This window comes from Psammomys obesus, unplaced genomic scaffold (genome assembly GCF_907164565.1).
Source record: "Psammomys obesus unplaced genomic scaffold, mPsaObe1.curated_primary_1811, whole genome shotgun sequence".
Lineage (NCBI taxonomy): Eukaryota > Metazoa > Chordata > Mammalia > Rodentia > Muridae > Psammomys > Psammomys obesus.
The window spans coordinates 2,994,345-3,015,574 of NW_026594377.1; the positions used below are offsets into that span (position 1 = coordinate 2,994,345).

The following is a 21,230-nucleotide window of genomic DNA, read 5'->3' on the forward strand; positions in this document are numbered from 1 at the left end:
TGTGTGTGTGTGTGTGTGTGTGTGTGTGTGTGTGTGTGTGTGTGTGTTAGTGGGGAACACAAAGAAAGGGATGTATGCAAAAATAGAAAAAAATATCGAGTTTCTGTGTATGGCCCAAGTAAAATCATAGACTAAGAGAGATGAAGAGAGCCAAGGAAGGTAACTTTAGGCAGTCTTCTCAGATTACATATGTAGAAAACAAAGGTCAATGTATTAGTTAGCTTTCCAATGTTACTATGGCCAAAATACCTTTAAAAAGTAAAGATCAAAAGAGTCATTTGGCTCATAGCTGCATGGGTTCAGTCCGCAGATTCTTGGCCCCATGAGCCTATGAAGAACATTCTGGTAGTGGAGTATCTTCTTCCCCTTGTGGCATGCAGGAAGAAGAAAAAGGGAAATACAGGAAGGAGTCAGAGCAAGCTATAACCCCCATCGACAGTTGCCTTAAGTTAGCTCTTTTCTGCAACTAGGCTCCAACTAATTCTCACCACCTGCACTAATGTCAGCATTTATAAATCCACCAGAGATTAATCCAAGGGCTGAAGAACTGGCACAGCTGGCCCTCAGGTCCGAGGGCCCTTGAACCTGCATAAAAGTTGGATGTGGATGTGCACATCTGCAACTCCAAGCACTCGGGAGTGGCAAGGAAGCAGGTAGATCCTTGAAGATCACTGGCCTGAAGCCTGCCTTAACTGACGAGGGTTAATGAGAGACCCCGTTTCAAGAAAAAAATAAGGATAGAGAATAATGAAAGAGAGCATGAGTATTGATCTCTGGTCTCCATGAACACCCATGCACAGATACAAACACACACACACACACACACACACACACACCAGTTTAATATCTCCAGTTATCTTTGATCAGACAGTTTGTGATCTTAGTTGTTTCTGGCGAGACAGTTACAGAAACATTCAGAAGTGTGTTTGGAAGTCAAGATTAACCGTTAGGTAAATCAAATTATCTGTTTTTAATAGACAGTTTAGATGCAGGTATTCCACCTGTACCTCTCATGCTCTTAGTTTCTTTGGCTCTCTTTTCTATGTTTTTTTTTCCTTTGAAAACATAAATAAAACAATGTCATTTATTAAATCCACCCTGTTAAAGTATCTCATGTTGTATGTGGGAAGAAATAAGTTAATAGAATCTGTCAGGTGACTAATTCTCAGCTGGATAAAGTCAGCCAGGGTTAGCAGCAAATGTTGTATTTCCTTATATAAGAGACTCTTAAAGTCAGGGCAATTAGATTCATCTGTATGTGGTATAATGCCTTCATAGTCTCTACAAAGCACTCAAAACTCTTTATTACATGATGAGTTGTATATTAGTATACCTCATATTTATTCCCATTAAGTAAAGAGCTTATACATTTTCCTATTTTTATTGTGGATCTGTGATGATATGTCCATTTGTGGTTAGATATGCTTGTGGCTGCTATTCTGGTTTGTACACACACCACAGCACAAAGTTAAGTTAATTGTCCTGCTTGCTTGGTCCAAAAATTGAATCTGATTATAGATATGGAAAACCACAGACCAGATTTAGGCATGCATTTGTTACCTTGAATGTGAGCCAAAGGGAGAAGTATCCACTAGATGGCTTGTGATTTTATCTCCTTTCAAGTAGCATGCCCTTTAGATTTGGGTGAATTCCAGTGGGCTCGGGGATATGGGTGCTTATAGGGAACTATAACTTTGGTGGTATAAATTCCAGTGTTGTCATTATCAGTTTCACTAAAAATGGAAGCCGTGTAACATCTTCCCTGCTTTTCATAATTATTCTGGATCCACAGAGTAAAAAACACCATTGAAATTTAGAAATGCTTTAACTAAAATACATGTGTTCCATCAACTACATAAAATGCGCTTCTGGGGAAACAGAGAGAGACTCTTGATTATACAATGTGGTAATGGAGAAAGATCTCAGAGCCCGTGTGGGCTGCCCGTGAAGTGCTAAGCTTTGAATAAATGGCATTTTATCATCTTTGCGAAGCAATCAGAAGTGAGGAACAAAGACTTAAAAGTAAGTTTAGACCAAATCCCCATGTTTCTGCAATTTAAGCAATTTGTTTTGCTTTCTCATTTTTAAAATTAATCACCTTCAGATCTGAAGAAATATCAGTCCTCTTCATTGTCAGGGAAGGGTCATTTTAGAGCTCCTGAGATAAGTCTCAGAAATTTCAATTAGATCAGATTGTTAAACTCGGGAAACGGTGGCTTTGGATAGGGCATCATGTCTGAGTGGCATTTGAAATATTTGCTGATAATTCATGCAGAATTCTCAAGGGAAGCTCTGGAGATCTGGGGCAGGGCCCAAATTTTAAATTTTCCTGGATATGTACTTACTTGACAGATTTTGCTGTATGCTCTCATATTTCCAGATGATACCCATAAAGTAAAAGATACTTTTATCTAGGGACTGACATGGAAGTATTTCTGAAAATTGCTTTTATTAAGATATGTACCAGGTCCTGAGTTCAATCCCAGCAACCACATGGTGGCTCACAACCATCTATAATGAGATCTGGCGCCCTCTTTTGATGTGAAGGAATACATGCAAATATTGTACATAAAATTTAAAAAAAAAAAAAAAGATATGTGCCTTTCAACCAGGGGTGGTGGCAGTCACCTTTAATCCCAGCACTCAGGGAGGAAGAGGCAGGTTGGATCACTGTGAGTTTAAGGCTAGCCTCCTCTACAAAGCAAGTCCAGGACAGCCAAGAATACACAGAGAAACCTAGTCTTGGGCGGGGGGGGGGGGGGGGGGGGGAGGGGAATCTGCCTTTCATTTATACCCTCATGTATTGGTTTTCTATGACTGCTCTAACAGATGACCACAAATGCATTTTATTTTAAAAGCACAGAAATATATCCTCCTCCTGTTTTGGATGCTGGAGCCTTCATGTGAAGGCAGAGCTGCATTCCCTGGGAAAGGTCAAAGGAGAGTTTGGGCTTAGTCTTTCCCAGGTTCTAGGAGTTGCTGGAGAGCCTTGGCTGATGTCTGCATCACTTCACCCTCCTTGTTCACTTTCCTTTTGCTTTCTCTTCTGCTTCTTTAAATTGCGCTCAGCCTTCTTCTTGTAAAGATACTTGTGATTACATTTAGAGCCCACCCACAGACTTTCCCCATCATAAACTCTTTCAATTTGATCTAAAGATTTTTTTGCCATATAAGGAAATACTCAGAGGTTTTAAGAATTAGGACATAGGCATATTTGGGGCTATGTTATTTAGTCTTCCACAGCAGGCATCACTTCACTGTGTGTATCCATATGGATGGGGCCTGTGGTACTTTTTTCCACTTTACCCCAGCTGGCAATCCAAGGGGAAGTGGACAGCCTGCCAGGACCTTGTTAATCCACAAACCCTGATGCCTTGGCTAAGCTAGATAATTTATCTCTAAAATGCAAAAAGTTATCTCCTCAGCCATGTGTGTGTGTGTGTGTGTGAGAGAGGGGGGGGAGAGAGACAGAGACAGAGACAGGGACAGAGAGAATAGTCCAAAGATCAATGATGTTGGGTGTCTTCCTCAAGCGTTCTTCATCTTATTTCCTGATTCATCTGGGTCAGAGGGTAACAGGAGTCTACCTGGCTCCATTTCTCATAGATACTGGGGTTGATACACACTACCATGCACAGCATTTGTTTTTTAAATGTGGGTGTGAAGGATCATAACTGAGGTTCCCATGCTTACATGACAAGCACTTTACTAACTGAGCCTTCTTCCCTGGTCCAAGGGTTATTTTCTTGAGCTATAGCCTGCACCTCCAGTTTTAGCCACTCACATGGCCAATTCATTTGATTCTAAGTGGACTGAGAGTTACAGGGTCATTTTAGCAAGCTTGTCCTCACTGACAGGGTACTTGAAGCACGTGTCCTAGCAACCATGGCTCTTCTGTGATGCTTATCTTTTAAGAACAGAATCTTCCAGTGCCCTGCAGTATTTGAATCCCTCTAAAAGAAGCATGAGCCTTTTCTACTTTTCCCCAAATCCTTAACTTAGGGCAGAAAAAAATGGGGCTGTAAAGTTTAGGATTAAGAGGAAAGAATGCAATTGGTTGATAGTAATGTAAATAGAAAATTGGAAGTGCTGTAACTAGAAAGGTCCTAGAAATCCCAGTGAGGTGATTATCCCCTTTCCAACAGGAGAAGGCCTCAGGAACCTTGATAGATGTCTCTTGGAGAAGCTGGCAGGAGGTGGAAGAGATGCTGAATAGAGTCAGAGGATGTGAATATGCAGTGGCATTAATCTGTGCTGTTGCTTAATTTTTCTTCTGGTAGTGCCAAATGAGTACCAAACAGATCTAGAATATTGCTGAGCCCAGAGATATTTTGCTGGTCTGGTGACTAGACCTGCACTGCCCTCTCATAGCAGACACCACAGTACCTCAGGGACAGCCCGGTCCTAGAACGGCATTGTCTAGCCAATGGACAGTACACCAGAAAATAGTTAACTAAAGCACAATGAGAATGCCATCTTGGGGATTTTACAGCTGGAACTGAAAGAAAGAACCCTTTGTTTTCTCACTTAGAATCTCAAGGGTGTGGATTTGCATTGCTTATAGAGGACAGTTCTTATGAGAAATAGGCATTGGAGATGTTTGATGTAGAAAGAGGAAGGGAAGAAAGAAAAGATAAGGGAGTTTTAATTTCTGCATGTTTGAGGCTTGTTCTGTTCAAACCTTTTTATAATTTGGCTACAAAAACTCACCTGTGCCTTAAAACTGCAGTTTAGGTGTTTGTCATCTGACACTAAAAGAACTCCTGAGTTAGGGACATGATGTAGCTCAGCTGACCCGGTGCCTGCCCAGCATGCACAATGCCCCAAGTCCAACCTAGAATATCACATTAACAGGGGAGGTGGGTGATGCAGGCCCCCTATTCCTGCACAGGGGAGGAAGAGACAGGACGTAGAAAAATTCAGGATCATGTTCAGCTGTGAACTGAATTGGAGGTCAGCTTGAGGTACATGAGACCTGCCTCAAAAGACAACAACAACAACAAAAAAGTAGTTCTTACACGGCATGTTAGTGTGGAACACGTGAGATCGGGTTGGGATTGGCAGAACGTTCCCTGTAGCTTTTTTCATGTGCAACAGTAAGACAATGAAAGACGGAAGTTGATAGTATAGATTGGGTTTCCTTCCTCTGAAATGCTTGAGTCCAAAAATGTTTCAGACTTTTTTCATGTCCTGTCGTATTTGAAAATACATTATTCAGTGTTTGCATATCTTAATATCTTGGTAAGGAACCCAAATCTGAGTAGGTCATTCGTTTCAGGTACTTGTATGCACTGTCTGAAGGCTTACACAGTACTTATAAAAGTTTTGTTCATAATTTTTTTTCTACCATTTTTGAGACAAAGTTCCACTCTGTTAGCTTGGGCCGACACTGAAACTTATGATCCCCCTGCTTCAGCCTCCCTTGTGGAAGGCCGAGAGGTGTGCACTGTCTCACCTGGTCTAAAATAAAGGTTCATGGTGTGGGATTTCCATCTGTGGCATTGTGTCAGGGATTTTAAAGGTTCATATTTGGAGCTTTTGTGTTTTTGTTTTTTTTTTTAATAAAGCTACGTTGGTTACTTTTTTTGTCACCTTGACAAAATCTGTAGTTTCAATGTACTTCTAAATTTGGAAGCGCTTTAATAAGACGAGAATTTGCTATGGGTGTACAGTTTTGGTTTTTTTTCTGACATGTACACACACAATTAATCTTCTAAAGCCTGTGTTTCCTCATCTGATGAGTGGCTGAATGACTTCTGACCCCACTTTCCTGTCTCAGAGTAGATAGTCTTTCTGATCATTCAAGCTCTGTCTGAGACTTTGTTGAGAAAAAGTTCTAGCATCGTAAGTTTTTTTGTTTTTTGCTTTTTTTTGTGCCATAGCTTTGCATCTTAGAGGCGTATCTGTCTTTATTTTGTATTATTCTAAATTGAATAATTTTCCTGGGTAGATGCTATAGAGGAGCAAGTTGATCACAAGGACTTTATATAGAATACTGATTCTGGGCGGGTCAGAGAGGCTGTCTTAGCCAATAGGGTCATGTCTCTGTTTCACCAAGCCAGGGGAAGGCTTTCTGTCTTTTTCATCATCATCATACATATATATTGAGGTAGCATTTATTGAACTGTAGAAACAGTTATGACCTTAGAGTAAAAAGCACTGCTTGAGTCAATATTGTAGAAACATATCTCCCAGGATATGTTTCCATATCTGTCTTAAGGCCCTTTTCCATGTGTCTCTTCAGGGAGCATAGAGCAGTCACATTTCTTCCATTACAGAGGATTAGGATTACCCTTAAAGTCCCTGTTAATGAAGCTGTCAGACCATGTTTTAAGTGAATGAAATGGAACGTTCTGCATAAGTTCAATCAAAGCCCAGTTATACTGAGGCAGTCCACCGTACTGTGGGTTATTGGCAAAAGACAGTTCTTACTTAGTGTGCGATTCTTTGTTCCCTGAGATGCTCATTGGTCTCTCCTAGTCCACGATTCTTTGTTCCCTGAGATGCTCATTGGCCTCTCCTGAGAATTCTTCAGATTCTTGCTCCTTGACCCAGAAGCTCTCAGGTGGTCCAGTTATGATGGTGTCTGATTGTGAAGGCCTGAGGAAGCTGCTCAAAAATTCACTGAAGCCTTTGACTTTACTCCTTTACTGAATTCAGCATACGGAATGGAATAAAAATAATAATTTGATCTTCCTCTGTTTACAGGCTCTGTACAACTCGATCAAGAATGAGAAGCTTGAATGGGCAGTGTGAGTATGCTAGATATCCACTTTTTAATAATGTGCTAGTTTTTTATTACTATTTTTTATGCCTTGGGGTGATTTTAGAGAGTTAAATATACATAATTAGTTCTTATGTCATTTGTCTTACCTGTTTTGTATGAAATCTGAGTAAACCCTGAGGACTCCTTGCTGCTGCTGCTGGTGGTGTTACTCAGCATTATGTGTTTGCTTGGGTTGCTATTTCTATAAGCAATTAGTCACATTTCTTCCATTATTGAAGATTATGACTACCATTAAAGTCCCTATTAATGAACCTGTCAGACCATGTTTTAAGTGAATGAAATAGAATGTTCTGCCCAAGTTCAATAATAGCCCAATTCTACTGAGACAATCCACAGTGCTGTGGGTTATTTATAAAAGTCAGCTTTTACTTAGTACATGGTTTGAATTTTGTTTGTTTGTTTCCTGAAATGCTCATTTGCTTCCCTGTGAATTCTTCAGCTTCTAGAGTCATGCCCCTTGACCCATTCAAATCCTTTGACTCAGTCCTTTGAAAACAGCATCTAAAAGAAAACCTGTTGGCAAAATTGCATTTACTTTAAAACCTAATATACATGGAGTGTGTGGAATCCACTCATATTAATTCTCATCTTCCTGGCATCATAGAATCATAGATGAAGGTTTCTTGTGACACACACACACACACACACACACACACACACACACACACACGCACACATTATCATTACCTGCTCTTCTTACAGAGAACCAAGTTTATTTTCTAGCACCCACACGGTAGTCTCTCCAAACTGCCACACCTTATCTTTCTGGGCTCTCATGTTGATATCCTTCAGAGTCCTCAACCATGGCCCTCTTCATGCTACATGATGCAGGCCGTTTCCAGCTGGCAAAGACCATGCCCCCCAGGAGGCAACTATTAGCTTTGGACAAACAAAAGCCCGAACTGAAATCCCACACCTGGGATTAAAGCAAAAACATATTTACATATTTACATAACATGACTGAGTTTTTAAAGAAACCAAAACTTCCATTACATATCCCCTTTTTGCTTAAAAAATTGCTTTTTTTCTCTAATGTTAGTAAACTATATATCAAACAATTATATTTCATATAATTCTTATATGAAATAAGAATTATAAAAATCAGGTAAGAATTATATTTACAATATCTAGTCCATTTGTATTTGGCCTCCTTAAAAAAGTATTCCATTATCTATCCTAGCCTAGCCTAGCCTAGCCTAGCCTAGCCTAGCCTAGCCTATCCAGTTCAAAGTTCTGTACCTAAATCACCTTTTTATAATTTTTTGTATCTTTCAACCACAAAACATCTATCTAGTCCTTAAAACATCTTTTTAGACCTAAAACATTGTCTTAGTTCCTAAACAACTAAGCTTAATTGTAGTAGGACTATGACTATCTAGTCTTCAACTGCATCAGAGACTTTAGAAGGAAATATTACCTAATTATGTAGAAAGCATAGAGCAGCAGCTTCCTAAACTATCAAAATGACAGAGACAGTTGACTGCCTGAGCAATGACCAAAGGTTTCTCTGTGTTGGCCATCTAGTCTTCAGCCTACTGGTCCAAAATACCTGACAGACTTTTCTTGAAGCAAGCATCTTAAGGAATAACCACTTAGTCTCTGAAAGTTGGACAGTCAATTTCCCAGTGTCCTACTTGTTCACAGTTTGGACACACAGCCTGCTATCAGCAGTTGAAGGACAGCTTTTTCTCCAGTGGTTTATCTTGTCACATTTGTTTCTCTGATACCCATTATCTTCTTTGAAGGAGATTAGAAGTACTGCTAGGAACTGATGTGTCTCTCTGTCAGAAAAGCCTTTTATTTTTAAAATATCTTTAAATGCCATATTCTGCAGATCTCTGAGATGTTTGAAGACCAACTATGTATCTACATTATATAGTGCATAATCACATCAATCTATAGTATATGAGAGCAATTGCCTGTTTATATCTATGTATATATCTATCTATCTACCTATCTATCTATAGTATATGAGAGCAACATTACCTGTTTATAGCTATGTATGTATCTGCTTAACCTTGAAAACATACAAGAGACTAAATAAAGCTTATTTTTGTAATTAACTAAACTAGTATCTAACAAGACAATTAGGATTATTTATAGGTGACTAACTGCTAATTTGATCTCCAGTCATCATGAACAGTTTGCAGTGATTAGCTTTCATAAGACTAAAACTTTACATCACATTTTCATATGAGTTATATATGTACAATAAGTAAAAGTTGAACAAAACAATTTTAAATTTCTATCAATATGCAATAATCCATACCAATACACAATATTTGAGAGTCAGATTTAATAATCTATAGAATAGATTATTTTATCCTGCAATTCTATATGCCCCCTCTTTTTTTTTTTTTTTTTTTACCATTTTTTTTCTCCACTCCCCTAACACCAGATAGGAGAGAAAAACAAACAAAACCAAACAAACTAACAACAGAAACTGTGAGAGGGGTAAAAGAGATTCCTGATTCTAACCTTTACTTTTTTTTCTGCCTTACCATGACCAATCCACAACCCACCAAATGACCAAAAACACCCACCTGACCTTTTGCGAATGGGGCCATGTTATGTTCTTAAGATTACTTCTTGCTGGCTGGGAATAAAAACATCTTTTGGGTACCTTTAAAAAATTAAGATATTTGCCAAGTGCTGGAAGAGCTAGTTGTATTTTTTTTTTTTTGTCCCGTCTCTGTGTTTTCTGTCCAGTCTTTGTGTTTTCTGTCTAGTCTCTGTGTTTTTGGTCCAGTCTTCGTGTTTTCTGTCCAGTCTCTGTGGGGTACTCCTTTTGAAGTTGACCTGGATGTAGATTCTTGAGATAACAGTAACTGAGGCAGTCTGTGAGGCTGAATCATCAGCTTTATTTTGCTGCCTGCAACTTCATTGTCTTTTGCTCTGAAAATAAACTTTTTTTTCCAATATCAAGTGTTTATTTTTTATACATTTCTTTAATTTTTTTTATCTTTTTTATTTTTTATTAATTACAGTTTATTCACTTTGTATCCCCCCATAAGCCCCTCCCTCCTCCCCTCCCAACCCCACCCTCCCTCCCCCTTCTTGCTTGCCCCTCCCAAGTCCACTGATAGGGGAGGTCCTCCTCTCCTTCCTTCTGATCTTAGTCTATCAGATCCCATCAGGAATGGCTGCATTGTCATCTTCTGTGGCCTGGTAGGGCTGCTCTCCCCTCAGGGGGAGGTGATCAAAGAATAGGCCAATCAGATTATGTCAGAGGCAGTCCCTCTTCTCATTACTATGGAACCCACTTGGATACTACGCTGTCATGGATTACATCTGTGCAGGAGTTCTAGGTTATCTTCATGCATGTTCCTTGGTTGGAATATGAGTCCCTAGGGAGACCCCTGTGTTCTGTTGCTCTCCTTGTGGGGTTCCTATCCTCTCCAGACCTTAACTATTTCCCACTTCTTACTTAAGATTTCATGCACTTTGCCCATCAGTTGGCCTTAAGTCTCAGTATCTGCTTTGATAGTCTGTAGGGCAGAGCCTAATGGCCAAGATGAAAAACTCAAATGACAACACATGCTGGAGAGGCTGTGGAGAAAGGGGAACCCTTCTCCACTGCTGGTGGGAATGTAAACTTGTACAACCACTCTGGAAATCAATCTGGTGCTTTCTCAGACAACTAGGAATAGCATTTCCTCAAGATCCGGCCATACTACTCCTAGGCATATATCCAAAAGGGGCTCAAGTACACAATAAAGACATTTGCTCAGCCATGTTTGTAGCAGCTTTATTTGTAATAGCCAGAAGTTGGAAACAGCCCAGATGCCCCTCAACTGAAGAATGGATGCAGAAATTGTGATACATCTACGCAATGGAGTATTACTCTGCAATGAAAAATAAGGAAATCATGAAATTTGCTGGTAAATGGTGGGACTTAGAAAGGATCATCCTGAGTGAACTGTCCCAGAAGCAGAAAGACACACACGGTATATACTCACTCATATAGACATATAACATAGGATAAACCTACTAAAACCCTGAACATCTAAAGAAACTAATCAAGAGAGAGGACCCTGACTAAAATGCTCAATCCTCATCCCAAAAGGCAAAGAGGATAGACATCAGAAGAAGAAGAAAACAGGAAATAAACAAACTTTTAAAGGTAATATTATAGGTACATTCTGGATTATGAGGACCAGGTAGCCAATAAAATTCATTTACCGTGTGAAGACATTAATGTCTCAGATAGCAGGAGGTCTTCCCTGGTCATACCTAATCTTATAAGTTGTATTGGTAACCATATTTTTTTTCATTCCCTGTAGATACATAAGCATAACCACGTCCCCATCTCAAAAGTATTGCAGGTTTCCATTCTACTGTCAACACATCCTTTATAGTTCTATGTTTTTTTTCTATAACCCAGTGTCTCTCAGAAGCTGTTGTTCCTTTTTCATCAACAATAAGAAAATTTAGAATTGACACTGCATTATTTTGCCTGTCCCTGGGGGTTTTCACTCTCCCTTGTTGTTTAGTAAGCTTCTCTTCTAAAGTACGATTGGCTCTTTCCACAACTGCCTGTCCTGTATGACTGTGTGGTATACCAGTAATGTGCTTTATCTTATAAAATGCAAAGAATTGCTTCATCTTACTGATAAACATGCAGGAGCATTGTCAGTCTTAATTTGTGCAGATATCCCCATCATTGCCAATATTTTCAATAAATGTGTAATTATGCAATGAGCCTTTTTAGAAGTTAAATCAGTTGCCCATTGAAACCCTGAATATGTGTCTATGGTATGGTGGACATACCTTTGCTTTCCAAATTCTGCAAGTGAAACACATCTGACACATTTCATTTCTTTTGGCACCCCTAGGGATACTTCCAGCAGGTAATAGAGTTTGGTTATACAGAGAACACACAGGACATTTTTTTTTTAGTATTATTTCTTTGGCTTGTTGCCAAGTGATAGAAAATGTTATCTTTAAACTTTTACTGTTAACATAGTGTTTTTATAAACTTTTGAGTCATCTAAGACATTTCCTATTATTACTTGGTCAATTTCCTCATTTCCTCATGCAAGTGGACCTCAATGAGACTGAATATGAATAATATATCATGGATAGTTTCTACTTGTGATGGCCTGTTACAATTGTATAAATAACAGAGTTAATTCTGAGTTATCAGGAATAAATTCAGCAGATCCTGAATGTAAAACAACTTTCTGCATATTGAGAGTCAGTAATTATATTAAGAGATATAGGAAAATCTAATAATATCATAAGCATTGCATATAATTCTAATTTTTGAACTGAATAGTATGGGCTTTTGATCACCTTGGTTCTTTTGTCTGATTTATAACCTGCCATTCCCATCTTGTTTGCATCAGTATAGAATGTCGGTCCCTATGGAATTAGTGTTCCCTTTGTAGTATGTGGAAGAATCCAATTAGTTCTTTTTATAAAGTGTCTATATTTGCTTATAGAAAAAAAATTAATTTCTCCTAAGTAGTTACTACAAGCTCTAGGCTCTCATATTGATATCCCTCAGAATCCTAGACCACACCCCTCTCCATGCTTCATGACTCAGGCCATTACCAGCTGACAAAGATCACACCCCACAGGAGGCAATTATCAGCTTATGGACAAACTAATGCCCGAACTAAAATCCCACTCTTGCGATTAAAATACAAAAAAACATGTTTACATAACCTAACTGAGTTTTTAAAGAAATCAAGGCTTCCATTACACTTGTGTGTGTAGTGCTGGCTTGTGTTTCATAGAGAATAAAAGTACGGCATTGTGGCCATTAAATATAAAACAATGAAGTTGGATCCATGGCAGGTAACTTTCCAGTTCCTAAATCCTGTTCTGAATTTTACTTTATATCCGTGTTTCCTAGGCCAACAGTGTGTACAGAACAGTGTTGTGTTGTATAGAGTGGATATAATACAAAATAAGGGAAGGAAGTGAGGATGGATGAAGTGGTGTAGAAAAAGACAAGGCGTCTGCCCTAGTTTGCTTTCTATTGTTGTGATAAAACACCGTTTACAGTTTATAGCCCTCCTAAACATCTACTGAAACTAGTGTTGGTAGAGCAAACCTTGGAAAACATTCTGTACCTGTGTTCTCACGCTGGGTTCCTCCTTAGTAAATGTGTTGTCGCCACACGCATTCTTACACCATGGCGCCCTGCCAGCTCTTCTACCTCTTATCCTTGTGGTTGGTATCTCCCGGAGTTCAACACTGCAGATTGTCTTCTAAGATCATCATTCTCATTCATTCCTCAAACTTCATCTGCCATCTTTGTACACACTTTCCTTCTATCTAAATGCAGTTCTGCCTGCTTTTCTGAATTTCGTTATCTTTACACTGTGCTGCAGCCATTGGGTTAATACTGCATGCGCCATCTCTTTCTAGCCTTTATGAACACTAGTAAATTGCTGCTTGCCTGAGTTTTGGCTTCTGCATAACCTTTGGCTTCACCCACAACTTCTTTAGCCTTGGCTTTCAAGCAGTATCTTATCCTTCAGTCATGCTGCTGCCACTCAGACTTCTTGAAGAATGCATTCTGTGTGTCTCCTAAACAAATGTTTGTGTGTGAATCTCTTGCTTCTCTCTTCTACATTAATGTGATTGAAGCACTTTATGCTGTAAAGCTTCAAGTAGCCCCTACACATATTTTACTACACATTGTTGGTTTCACAGAGTTCTCCTTTCAGCTCAGTGCAGTTACTAGTGCCTGACCCATGGCTCTCTGAGTTTCTCTCCGTTCTCTGATTGCAGTCATTTCCCAAATTCATTACAACTCAGCCTCTATGACACCCACTCCTTTTAGTCTTTCTTGGCCTTGGCAACCAGAAATGATCTATGTTTTACTTTATCCGATAGCACTGTAAATTTATACTCCATGTTATATCTAGCTCCATAAAATTTCATTAGATTCTAGGTTCCATGAGGAGACGATGTGCTTCTGCTTCCTCCATGTATTTCCTCCTTTGTATGCCATAATGCATACATGTAGTGAAGACTCCATAAAAGGCTCTAGGAAAGGTTGGCTGTGCGGGGCAGTGGGAAGACATGTGCTTGGCATGTTCCGAGCACCTGTGTCAACCGCCAGCACCAGGAGGGGACATGAGAGGGGAAAAGCAATGCTTCAATGCTATAGAAAGACTTTAAATGCTGTGCAAGGAACCACACTCTGAAAAGACAATCCTGCATGTGCACCGCTCAGAAGAAAAGTGCAGGAAGGGTGTTGCTGTGGCTGAATTCCTAAGATAAGGTACACTTGAGTGGGAGTTCCTTTGTGGGTGATTTTACACCCACTGAGGAAACGGATATGATGGGCTGCTGTAGTAACTAAAGGGATCTCAGCGAGTTAATACAACTTCTTTCTAACGGGGTTTTGTGGAGCCCATGGAGTCCAAGGAGATGTCTGAGGGATCACTTTCCCTGGGAATGTGAGTGAGGGAAAGAGAAATGAAGAACAATTAGCAAAAAGTATTTCCTTTATGATTTTTTTAAAGATGTGATTCAAGTTTCTCTAAATACGTTTCTTTTTGTATATGTACCTACAGTGTTTTGGGAAGTGTGTATTGAGCTTTCTTTCTCTATGTAAAGAAAACTGAAATCAAGACACATTCATCCATAGGTTCAAAAATATCCAGCTGGTACCATGACAAAGACAGGGTCTGTTTCCTGTGGTGGCATCCCTGGCTTCTCTATAGGTGCATAGTCTTATGACAGTTCACACTCTTGGAGAACAGAAATCATATCTGGATGTTTTTGTGTCAGTCTTTGGCGCAGTGCAAGTTAAAAGAGTTTTGGTGTGGGAGCCCTATCAGAAGCCCACAGAATTAATCGTATCACCAGGCAGCTAGATGGTAAAGATTCTCCACTTATCTCTTCCATTCTTTTCTTCTAGGCGGGGCCAAGTGTAGAGTAAAAGGTACAGATGTGACTCTGGTGCAAGTCTGTTGCTAATAAGAACAAAGTGTGAAGGGAGGAGAGGCTGCTACAAGAATGAAAATATGGAAATTGTAATGAAATAGGAACAGGGTTTTCTGTCTGCTGGAAGAGCTCAGCCACTTCACGGAAAGATACTATTTTTTCTTTCCATATTCCTTTTCTCAGTTTCTGGGAATTCAGAAAGAACAAGAATTTGTTTATACCACTGAGGCATTTTCCTTAATTTTAAGGCAATTCAAAGTTCAAGTTCACTAAACTCAAAGTAGAGAATAGGACAGATAAGATGAAATTTATAACTAATTCCAGCCTGGTTTAAAATATGGCCACATGATGATCTTCAGAGAATAAAACCAGCAATGTGGCAAAGTAAAACAAACAAACAAAAAAAAAAGGAATTTAATGTTTAACCTCTGTGATTGTTGTTATAACTATATGACATCGATATGTAGGAATTACAAGGTGTCCCTCTTAGAATGTATGTACCTGCCCTCACTTTAATGTACTATTGGGTTATCTCATACTACTGTTCTCAATGTGTTGCTCTTGCTTCTCATTTTAAGTCTGAATAAACATTTTATAACTGCATCTTGAAATAATCTTTGTTACATCAGAGTACCCTACCAATTCATTTTATGATGAGATCATTTCAAAACCTTTGTTGTCTTTTCTTCTAAATTTCTTGTTTGCCCTCAAATAGTGAATTATAGTTGCTTGTTATGTGGTGTAGTGTCACAACAGGTTCTTTCTGTCCCTTCTCATGGGTTAGAGGAGTCCTGCATATTTGAAAGTATGGCTACTGGTGTTCTATTCAGGAAGTTGTCTCATCAGGCTCTAAGATCAACAATCAATAAATGGGACCTCAGAAACTGAAAAGCATCTGTAAAGCAAAGGACACTGTCATCAGAACAAAAAGACAGCCTTCAGACTGGGAAAAAGTCTTCACCAACCCTACAACTGACAGAGGGCTAATATTGAGAATATAAAAAGAACTCAAGAAGTTAAACAGCAACAAACCAAGTAATCCAATTAAAAATGGGATACAGAACTAAACAGAGAATTTTCAATAGAGAAATAGCAAATGGCAGAGAAACACTTAAAGAAAAGCTCAATATTCTTAGTCATCAAGGAAATGCAAATCAAATGACCCTGAGATTTCACCTTGCACTCACCAGAATGGCTAAGATCAAAATTCAATTGATAGCACATGCTGGCAAGGATGTAGAGAAAGGGGAACCCTCCACTATTGCTGGTGGGAGTGTAAACTTGTACACCCACTTTGGAAATCAATCAGGTGCTTTCTCAGAAAATTAGGAATAGTGCTACCCTAAGATCCAGCTATACCACTCCTGGGCATATATCCAAAATATGCTCCACAATTCAACAAGGCATTTGCTCAGCCATGTTCGTAGCAGCTTTATTCACAATAGCTATAATTTGAAAACAACCCAGATGTACCTCAACTGAGGAATGGATACAGAAATTATGGTACATTTACACAATGGTATACTACTCAGCAGTTAAAAACAAGGAAATCATGAAATTTGTAGACAAATGGATGGAACTGGAAAAGATCATCCTGAGTGAGGTATCCCAGAAACAGAAAGACACACATGGTATATATTCACATGTGATATGTTAGACATTTATTATAGGCTAAACATACTAAAATCTGTACTCCTAAAAAAGCTAAGCAAGAAGGAGGGCCTTAAGGAAGATGATGATCAATCCTCATTCAGAAAGGCAAACAGGATGGGAAGCAGGAGAAGACAGGAACAGGACAGAGGCCTACCACAGAGGGCCTCTGAAGGACTTACTCATCAGGGTATCAAAGCAGAGTTGAGACTCATAGCCAAACTTTGGGCAGAGTGCAGGGAATCTTATGAAGGAAGGGTGAAATAGAAAGACCTGGAGGGGACAGGAGCTCCACAAGAAGACCAACAGAGCCAAAAAATCTGGGCCCAAGGGTCTTTGCAAAGACTGATACTCCAACCAAGGACCATGCATAGAGAGGACCTAGAAACCCTACTCAGAGGTAGCCCATGGCACCTCAGTCTCCAAGTGGGTTCCCTAGTAAGTAGAGAAGGGTCTGTTTCTGATGTGACCTCAGTGGCTGGCTCTTTGATCACTCTCTCCCTGAGGGGTGAAGCCTTACCAGGCCACAGAGAAAGATGGTGCAGCCAATCCTGATGAGACCTGATAGGCTAGGGTCAGAGGGAAGGGGAGGAGGACCTCCCCATCAGTGGACTTGGGAGGGGCTTAGGGGTGGAACAGGGAGGGAAGGTGGGATTGGGAGGAGATGAGGGAGGGGTTTACAGCTGGGATACAAAGTGAATAAATTATAATAAATAATAAATAAATATATATATATTTTTTAAAGAAGAAAGCATGACTGCAAAGAGTCAAAGTTAGACTTCTACTTCTTTCGTGTGAATTTTTCCCCCAGAGCTGAGGACCAAACCCAGTGCCTTGTGCTTGCTAGGCAAGCACTCTACCACTAGGCTCAATTCCCAACCCCCTTTCTTATGAATTTTAACTGTGGCTGTTCTTTCTGGTAGCATACTTGCTGAGAAACTGATATGCTGACATCAGAAAGTGGAAATAAATCCAAGATTTATTTTCATGTTTCTTTACTGCTCTGTCTAATGTATGCATGTGAAGTGTCTGTGTGTGTATGGTGTGAGTATGTTTGAGTATGTGTGTGGTGTGAATGTGTGTTTGTGGTATGAGTGTGTATGTGTGTATGCGTGTTTGGGGTGAATATGTGTGTATGTATGCTGCACGTATGTGAGTGTGTGGGTGTGAGCACGGCTTAAATGTGTATTTCTGCTGTGAATGTATGTGATGTGTGTATAGTATGAATGTGTGTGTTGTATGGTGTGTGGGGGGGGTATGGGAGAGTCTATGTGCAGGACCACGTTTGTACCTGTGTACACATATCCTCAGGGGAGGGGAAATGCCTTCTTGTCTAAATCTTTTCTGAGAGTTACAGAAGAAGCTTGAGGGCCAGAAAGGAAGGACATGGAGCAACTTTTTTTACCTGAGCACTTTAATTGTGGGTTTAACCCAAGGGTTTGATCTGAAATTGATTATTACTTCCATTTTTCTCCATGGTCCCTTAAAGTCTTCTTTTCAAGAAATGACTCCTGAGAGCTTTTTTATTCTTGCTTTTTTATTTCCTTTTCATATTTTACTTAACTCAGTATTGATTCTAATTTTCAGTAATAGTACATAATAATTAAAATGTACTCGGTGGCTCTTTGGGATTTAGCAATCCTCAAGAAACAAACCATTTTGTTTTCACTCGAGGCACTCCTTTTAAAAGTTCAGATTTGGATGTGCCACCTTCACTTCTGAAGGTAGTTTCTTCCCTTTTGTTTGGGTTTGCTTTTCATCCTTTTTCTTGTAATTCTCCCTCTGAGCTTTCCTTCTCACCACATCAAAATCATCGTTTCAAAAACGTTGAAATTTCTTTGTCTGCCTTTGGATTTAAAGTAGTGTTCTAAAGGAAAGTGTGCTTAGCCTCATTAAAGTTAAATTAATAATAACAACAACAACAACCAAAATCTAAAGTCGCCCAACTGGTCTTTCCCTAGTGTTTGTAGGTGAGTATAACCTTGAACTTGATCATCCTGCTCTAACTCTGTGGAGTACTGGGACTGTAGACATGCCACACCACACCAAGTTACATAGAGGGCTAACAGTAAAATCCAGGGCCCCTTGTATGTTAGACACTCTACCAACTGACACACATCTACAACCCTTTCTTAGAATATAATTTTATACTGAGATAAACTTATTTTTCATGAAGAAGCTAAACCACAGTAGTTGTTTTTGTTTCATTGCTCTTTTGGTTTATATTCACATTCCTAACATGGTAGGTACTGTGTGATGTGTCACTGTTGGTAAAATAACAGTTCTAATGTCAATGTTGTCACCACAGCTTAGGGGATGTGGACAGTGTTTACATTGTCTGACAGGGATGAATATGAGCAAATTACAGTGAAATATGTGTGAAAATGTCATGATGAATCACATTATTTTGTACACTTGAGAAGATAATTTGAATATAAAAACAGATAGCACAGTGATAAAAATTGACATTTAATTTAAGATTTTGAATGGAAAAAGACATATCATCTGGATATGATCCTGAGTATGGATCAGTCTCTTTCTTGGTCTTCCATGTTTTAAGAAAGCAAAACTTCAGGGTGGACACTTAGAGAAGACTCTCAGACAAGTCTATAAAATGTCATTTTATTAACCTAGATCATAGTTCACACAACATGTAATCTGAAAGTTTATTTTTCCTCTCAGTTAAAAAGATGTCTTTTTCAAATGTATATCATTCAGGCATATAGAAAACTGGAGTAATTTGCTACCAAATTCTTCACTTTCAAATGCAAATTCAGAAAGAAAGACACAAAATGTGTTTTGTGCTTAAATGCTATCTCTAAGTGATGGGACTGAGACGGATCCTTGGATGTTTAAGGGTTTCACTGTGAAGATAGTGTTAGCATAGAAGAAGCTGGCCTTGAAGGAGAAGTTATCTTTACTTCACATCTTCAGTTGGGAATGTGCAAAGTCATCTGGTTGGGGAGTAAATGGGGCATGATTATGATGTTGCTACCCTCCTTGTCTTAGAGCAATTTTGTAGTCACTGGCAGGAGGAATTCTAGGGGCTGGATTGGGAAGAAGTTTTTTTCTAATACATTGGCCATTTAGGATTTGATATCATCTATAGCATTTGCTAACCTATATAAGAATAACACAAAAAAAACATCATTTTTAAGTGACCTACAGTATACATACTATGAATAATTATAGGTCCTGAACATGTTTTTTTGGATTTCATCATTTACCTATCTCTACATCTTAATGTTGAATGTTTAGATGTCTTTTTAAAAAGTCAGAAAAAATTAGCCATATTAATAAGGCTAAAGGAAGTTACTTGCCTATTAAAAATTACTAATGTTTTTTTTTTTGAAGTCTTTTATTAGGTTTGACCTCAGTGTATTTTCAAAACTTTTTCTTTAAAGAAACACATAAAGGCCACCAGTCGTAATATTTAGTTTAAAAAGCTAGGCAATTGTTTAAAATGGATTTTTATTTAGAACGAAGGCTATGAACCACCATCTTCTTTTCATCTGTCAACGTTCTTATTGATATTAAGGGACACCCCATAGAGCTCAACACTTTAAATAAAGGCATGTTTTTGCACTTAAAAGGTCTATGCCAAATTAAGCTATTTTTAGAAAATAAAATCATTCAATGTGTTTCACATTTGCAGCAGTGTTTTGAAGTTTATCTATGTGCTTTGTTTTTATTTTTGGCAAGTGAGAAGGGCAGATCCATTTTACATTCCTCCTGCCTTATAGTAATAATGTAGAACAACAGAGCACTCATGATAAGTCATTACTGTTTTCCTGTTTATGCTCCATTTGTTTTGCAGCTATCATCTGATTTAATATATCTCAGTAACCAATTTAGCAATTTACTCTTAATTTCAACCACTTTTATCTGTTGTTTTGAAGTGTTTGGCTAATTAGTTTAGAGACTTCACTTAAGTACAATTTTGGGTTTGTTTTGTTGTTTTGTTTGTTTGTTTGTTTTTTAATGAACTATAAGATCTAAGAACTACCATTATCCATTATCTCATTTCTACCACTCCTGAAAGAGTCCTCATGCTAAGATACCAGCTTACTTCATGTGGACTCTTCCCTCCTTGTAAACCTGTAACAGGTACTTTGTATACAACTGTGCTGGGCCATATGTATTTACAATATTTCAGTTAAGAGATGATACCCATTATGTGGTATTCGTCCCTTTAGGCATCTTCTTCGATCTGATACCACCCAGAAACCTTAGTGCTTGATTTGATTTTGATATTTATTAAGCTGGCACTGAGTATGTGCCCTGGGGAACATATCCAGGCATTTCCTTCATGGAAGAGAAAAGGGCTTTGGTTGCCTCCAACTTTCTGTGTTCCACCTGCATTCCTATAGAGACATGAGACAGATAGGGACATCATCTTGAGGTCATGTGAACTCTTTTCCTGTGAATTCTTCCTTCTCCTATCTAGAGCTTTATTTTTCAGTGAGATGAAAGCATCTAGCTTGTAGAGCAATTCTAAGATGAAGCTCCTAAGTGATGGTGATCACAGCTGGCCTGGAGATACAGGATGATGTTTGAAACCCAGCCCCTTCTAATGTTTCTGCTAGAAGAATATGTATGCAGAGTGAAGAGCTGAGGCTATTGAGTTGCTCAAGCCTTCCTGATAGAGGAAAAGAAATGTACACTTCAATCGCAAGATAGGAATAAAGAACCTGGCACATCATGGGTGCAGACTCACTAATAGCCTGAGAGCAAATCCTGAAATTTTAGAACACTCCCCAGCATACATACTTTATTTCACTACAGTACTGTGACATATTTAAAATACTTACTTTTTCCCATAACACATTTCTAGCTGTAAGGAAAAAATAAAAAGCATACTAGAAAGCAGAAAACAGAATTTGAA

General features: G+C 38.9%; 1 protein-coding gene across 3 annotated transcripts in view; it reads left to right on the forward strand.

Annotated features, from left to right (window-relative positions):
- The window catches only part of Psd3 (pleckstrin and Sec7 domain containing 3), a 460,032-nt gene that overhangs the window by 344,276 nt on the left and 94,526 nt on the right, over positions 1–21,230 (forward strand). For all 3 annotated transcript variants that reach the window (XM_055618704.1, XM_055618706.1, XM_055618705.1), the window contains one exon: positions 6,709–6,752. In XM_055618704.1, coding sequence (XP_055474679.1) covers positions 6,709–6,752 — 44 coding nt within the window. The remainder of the gene's footprint in view (positions 1–6,708; positions 6,753–21,230) is intronic.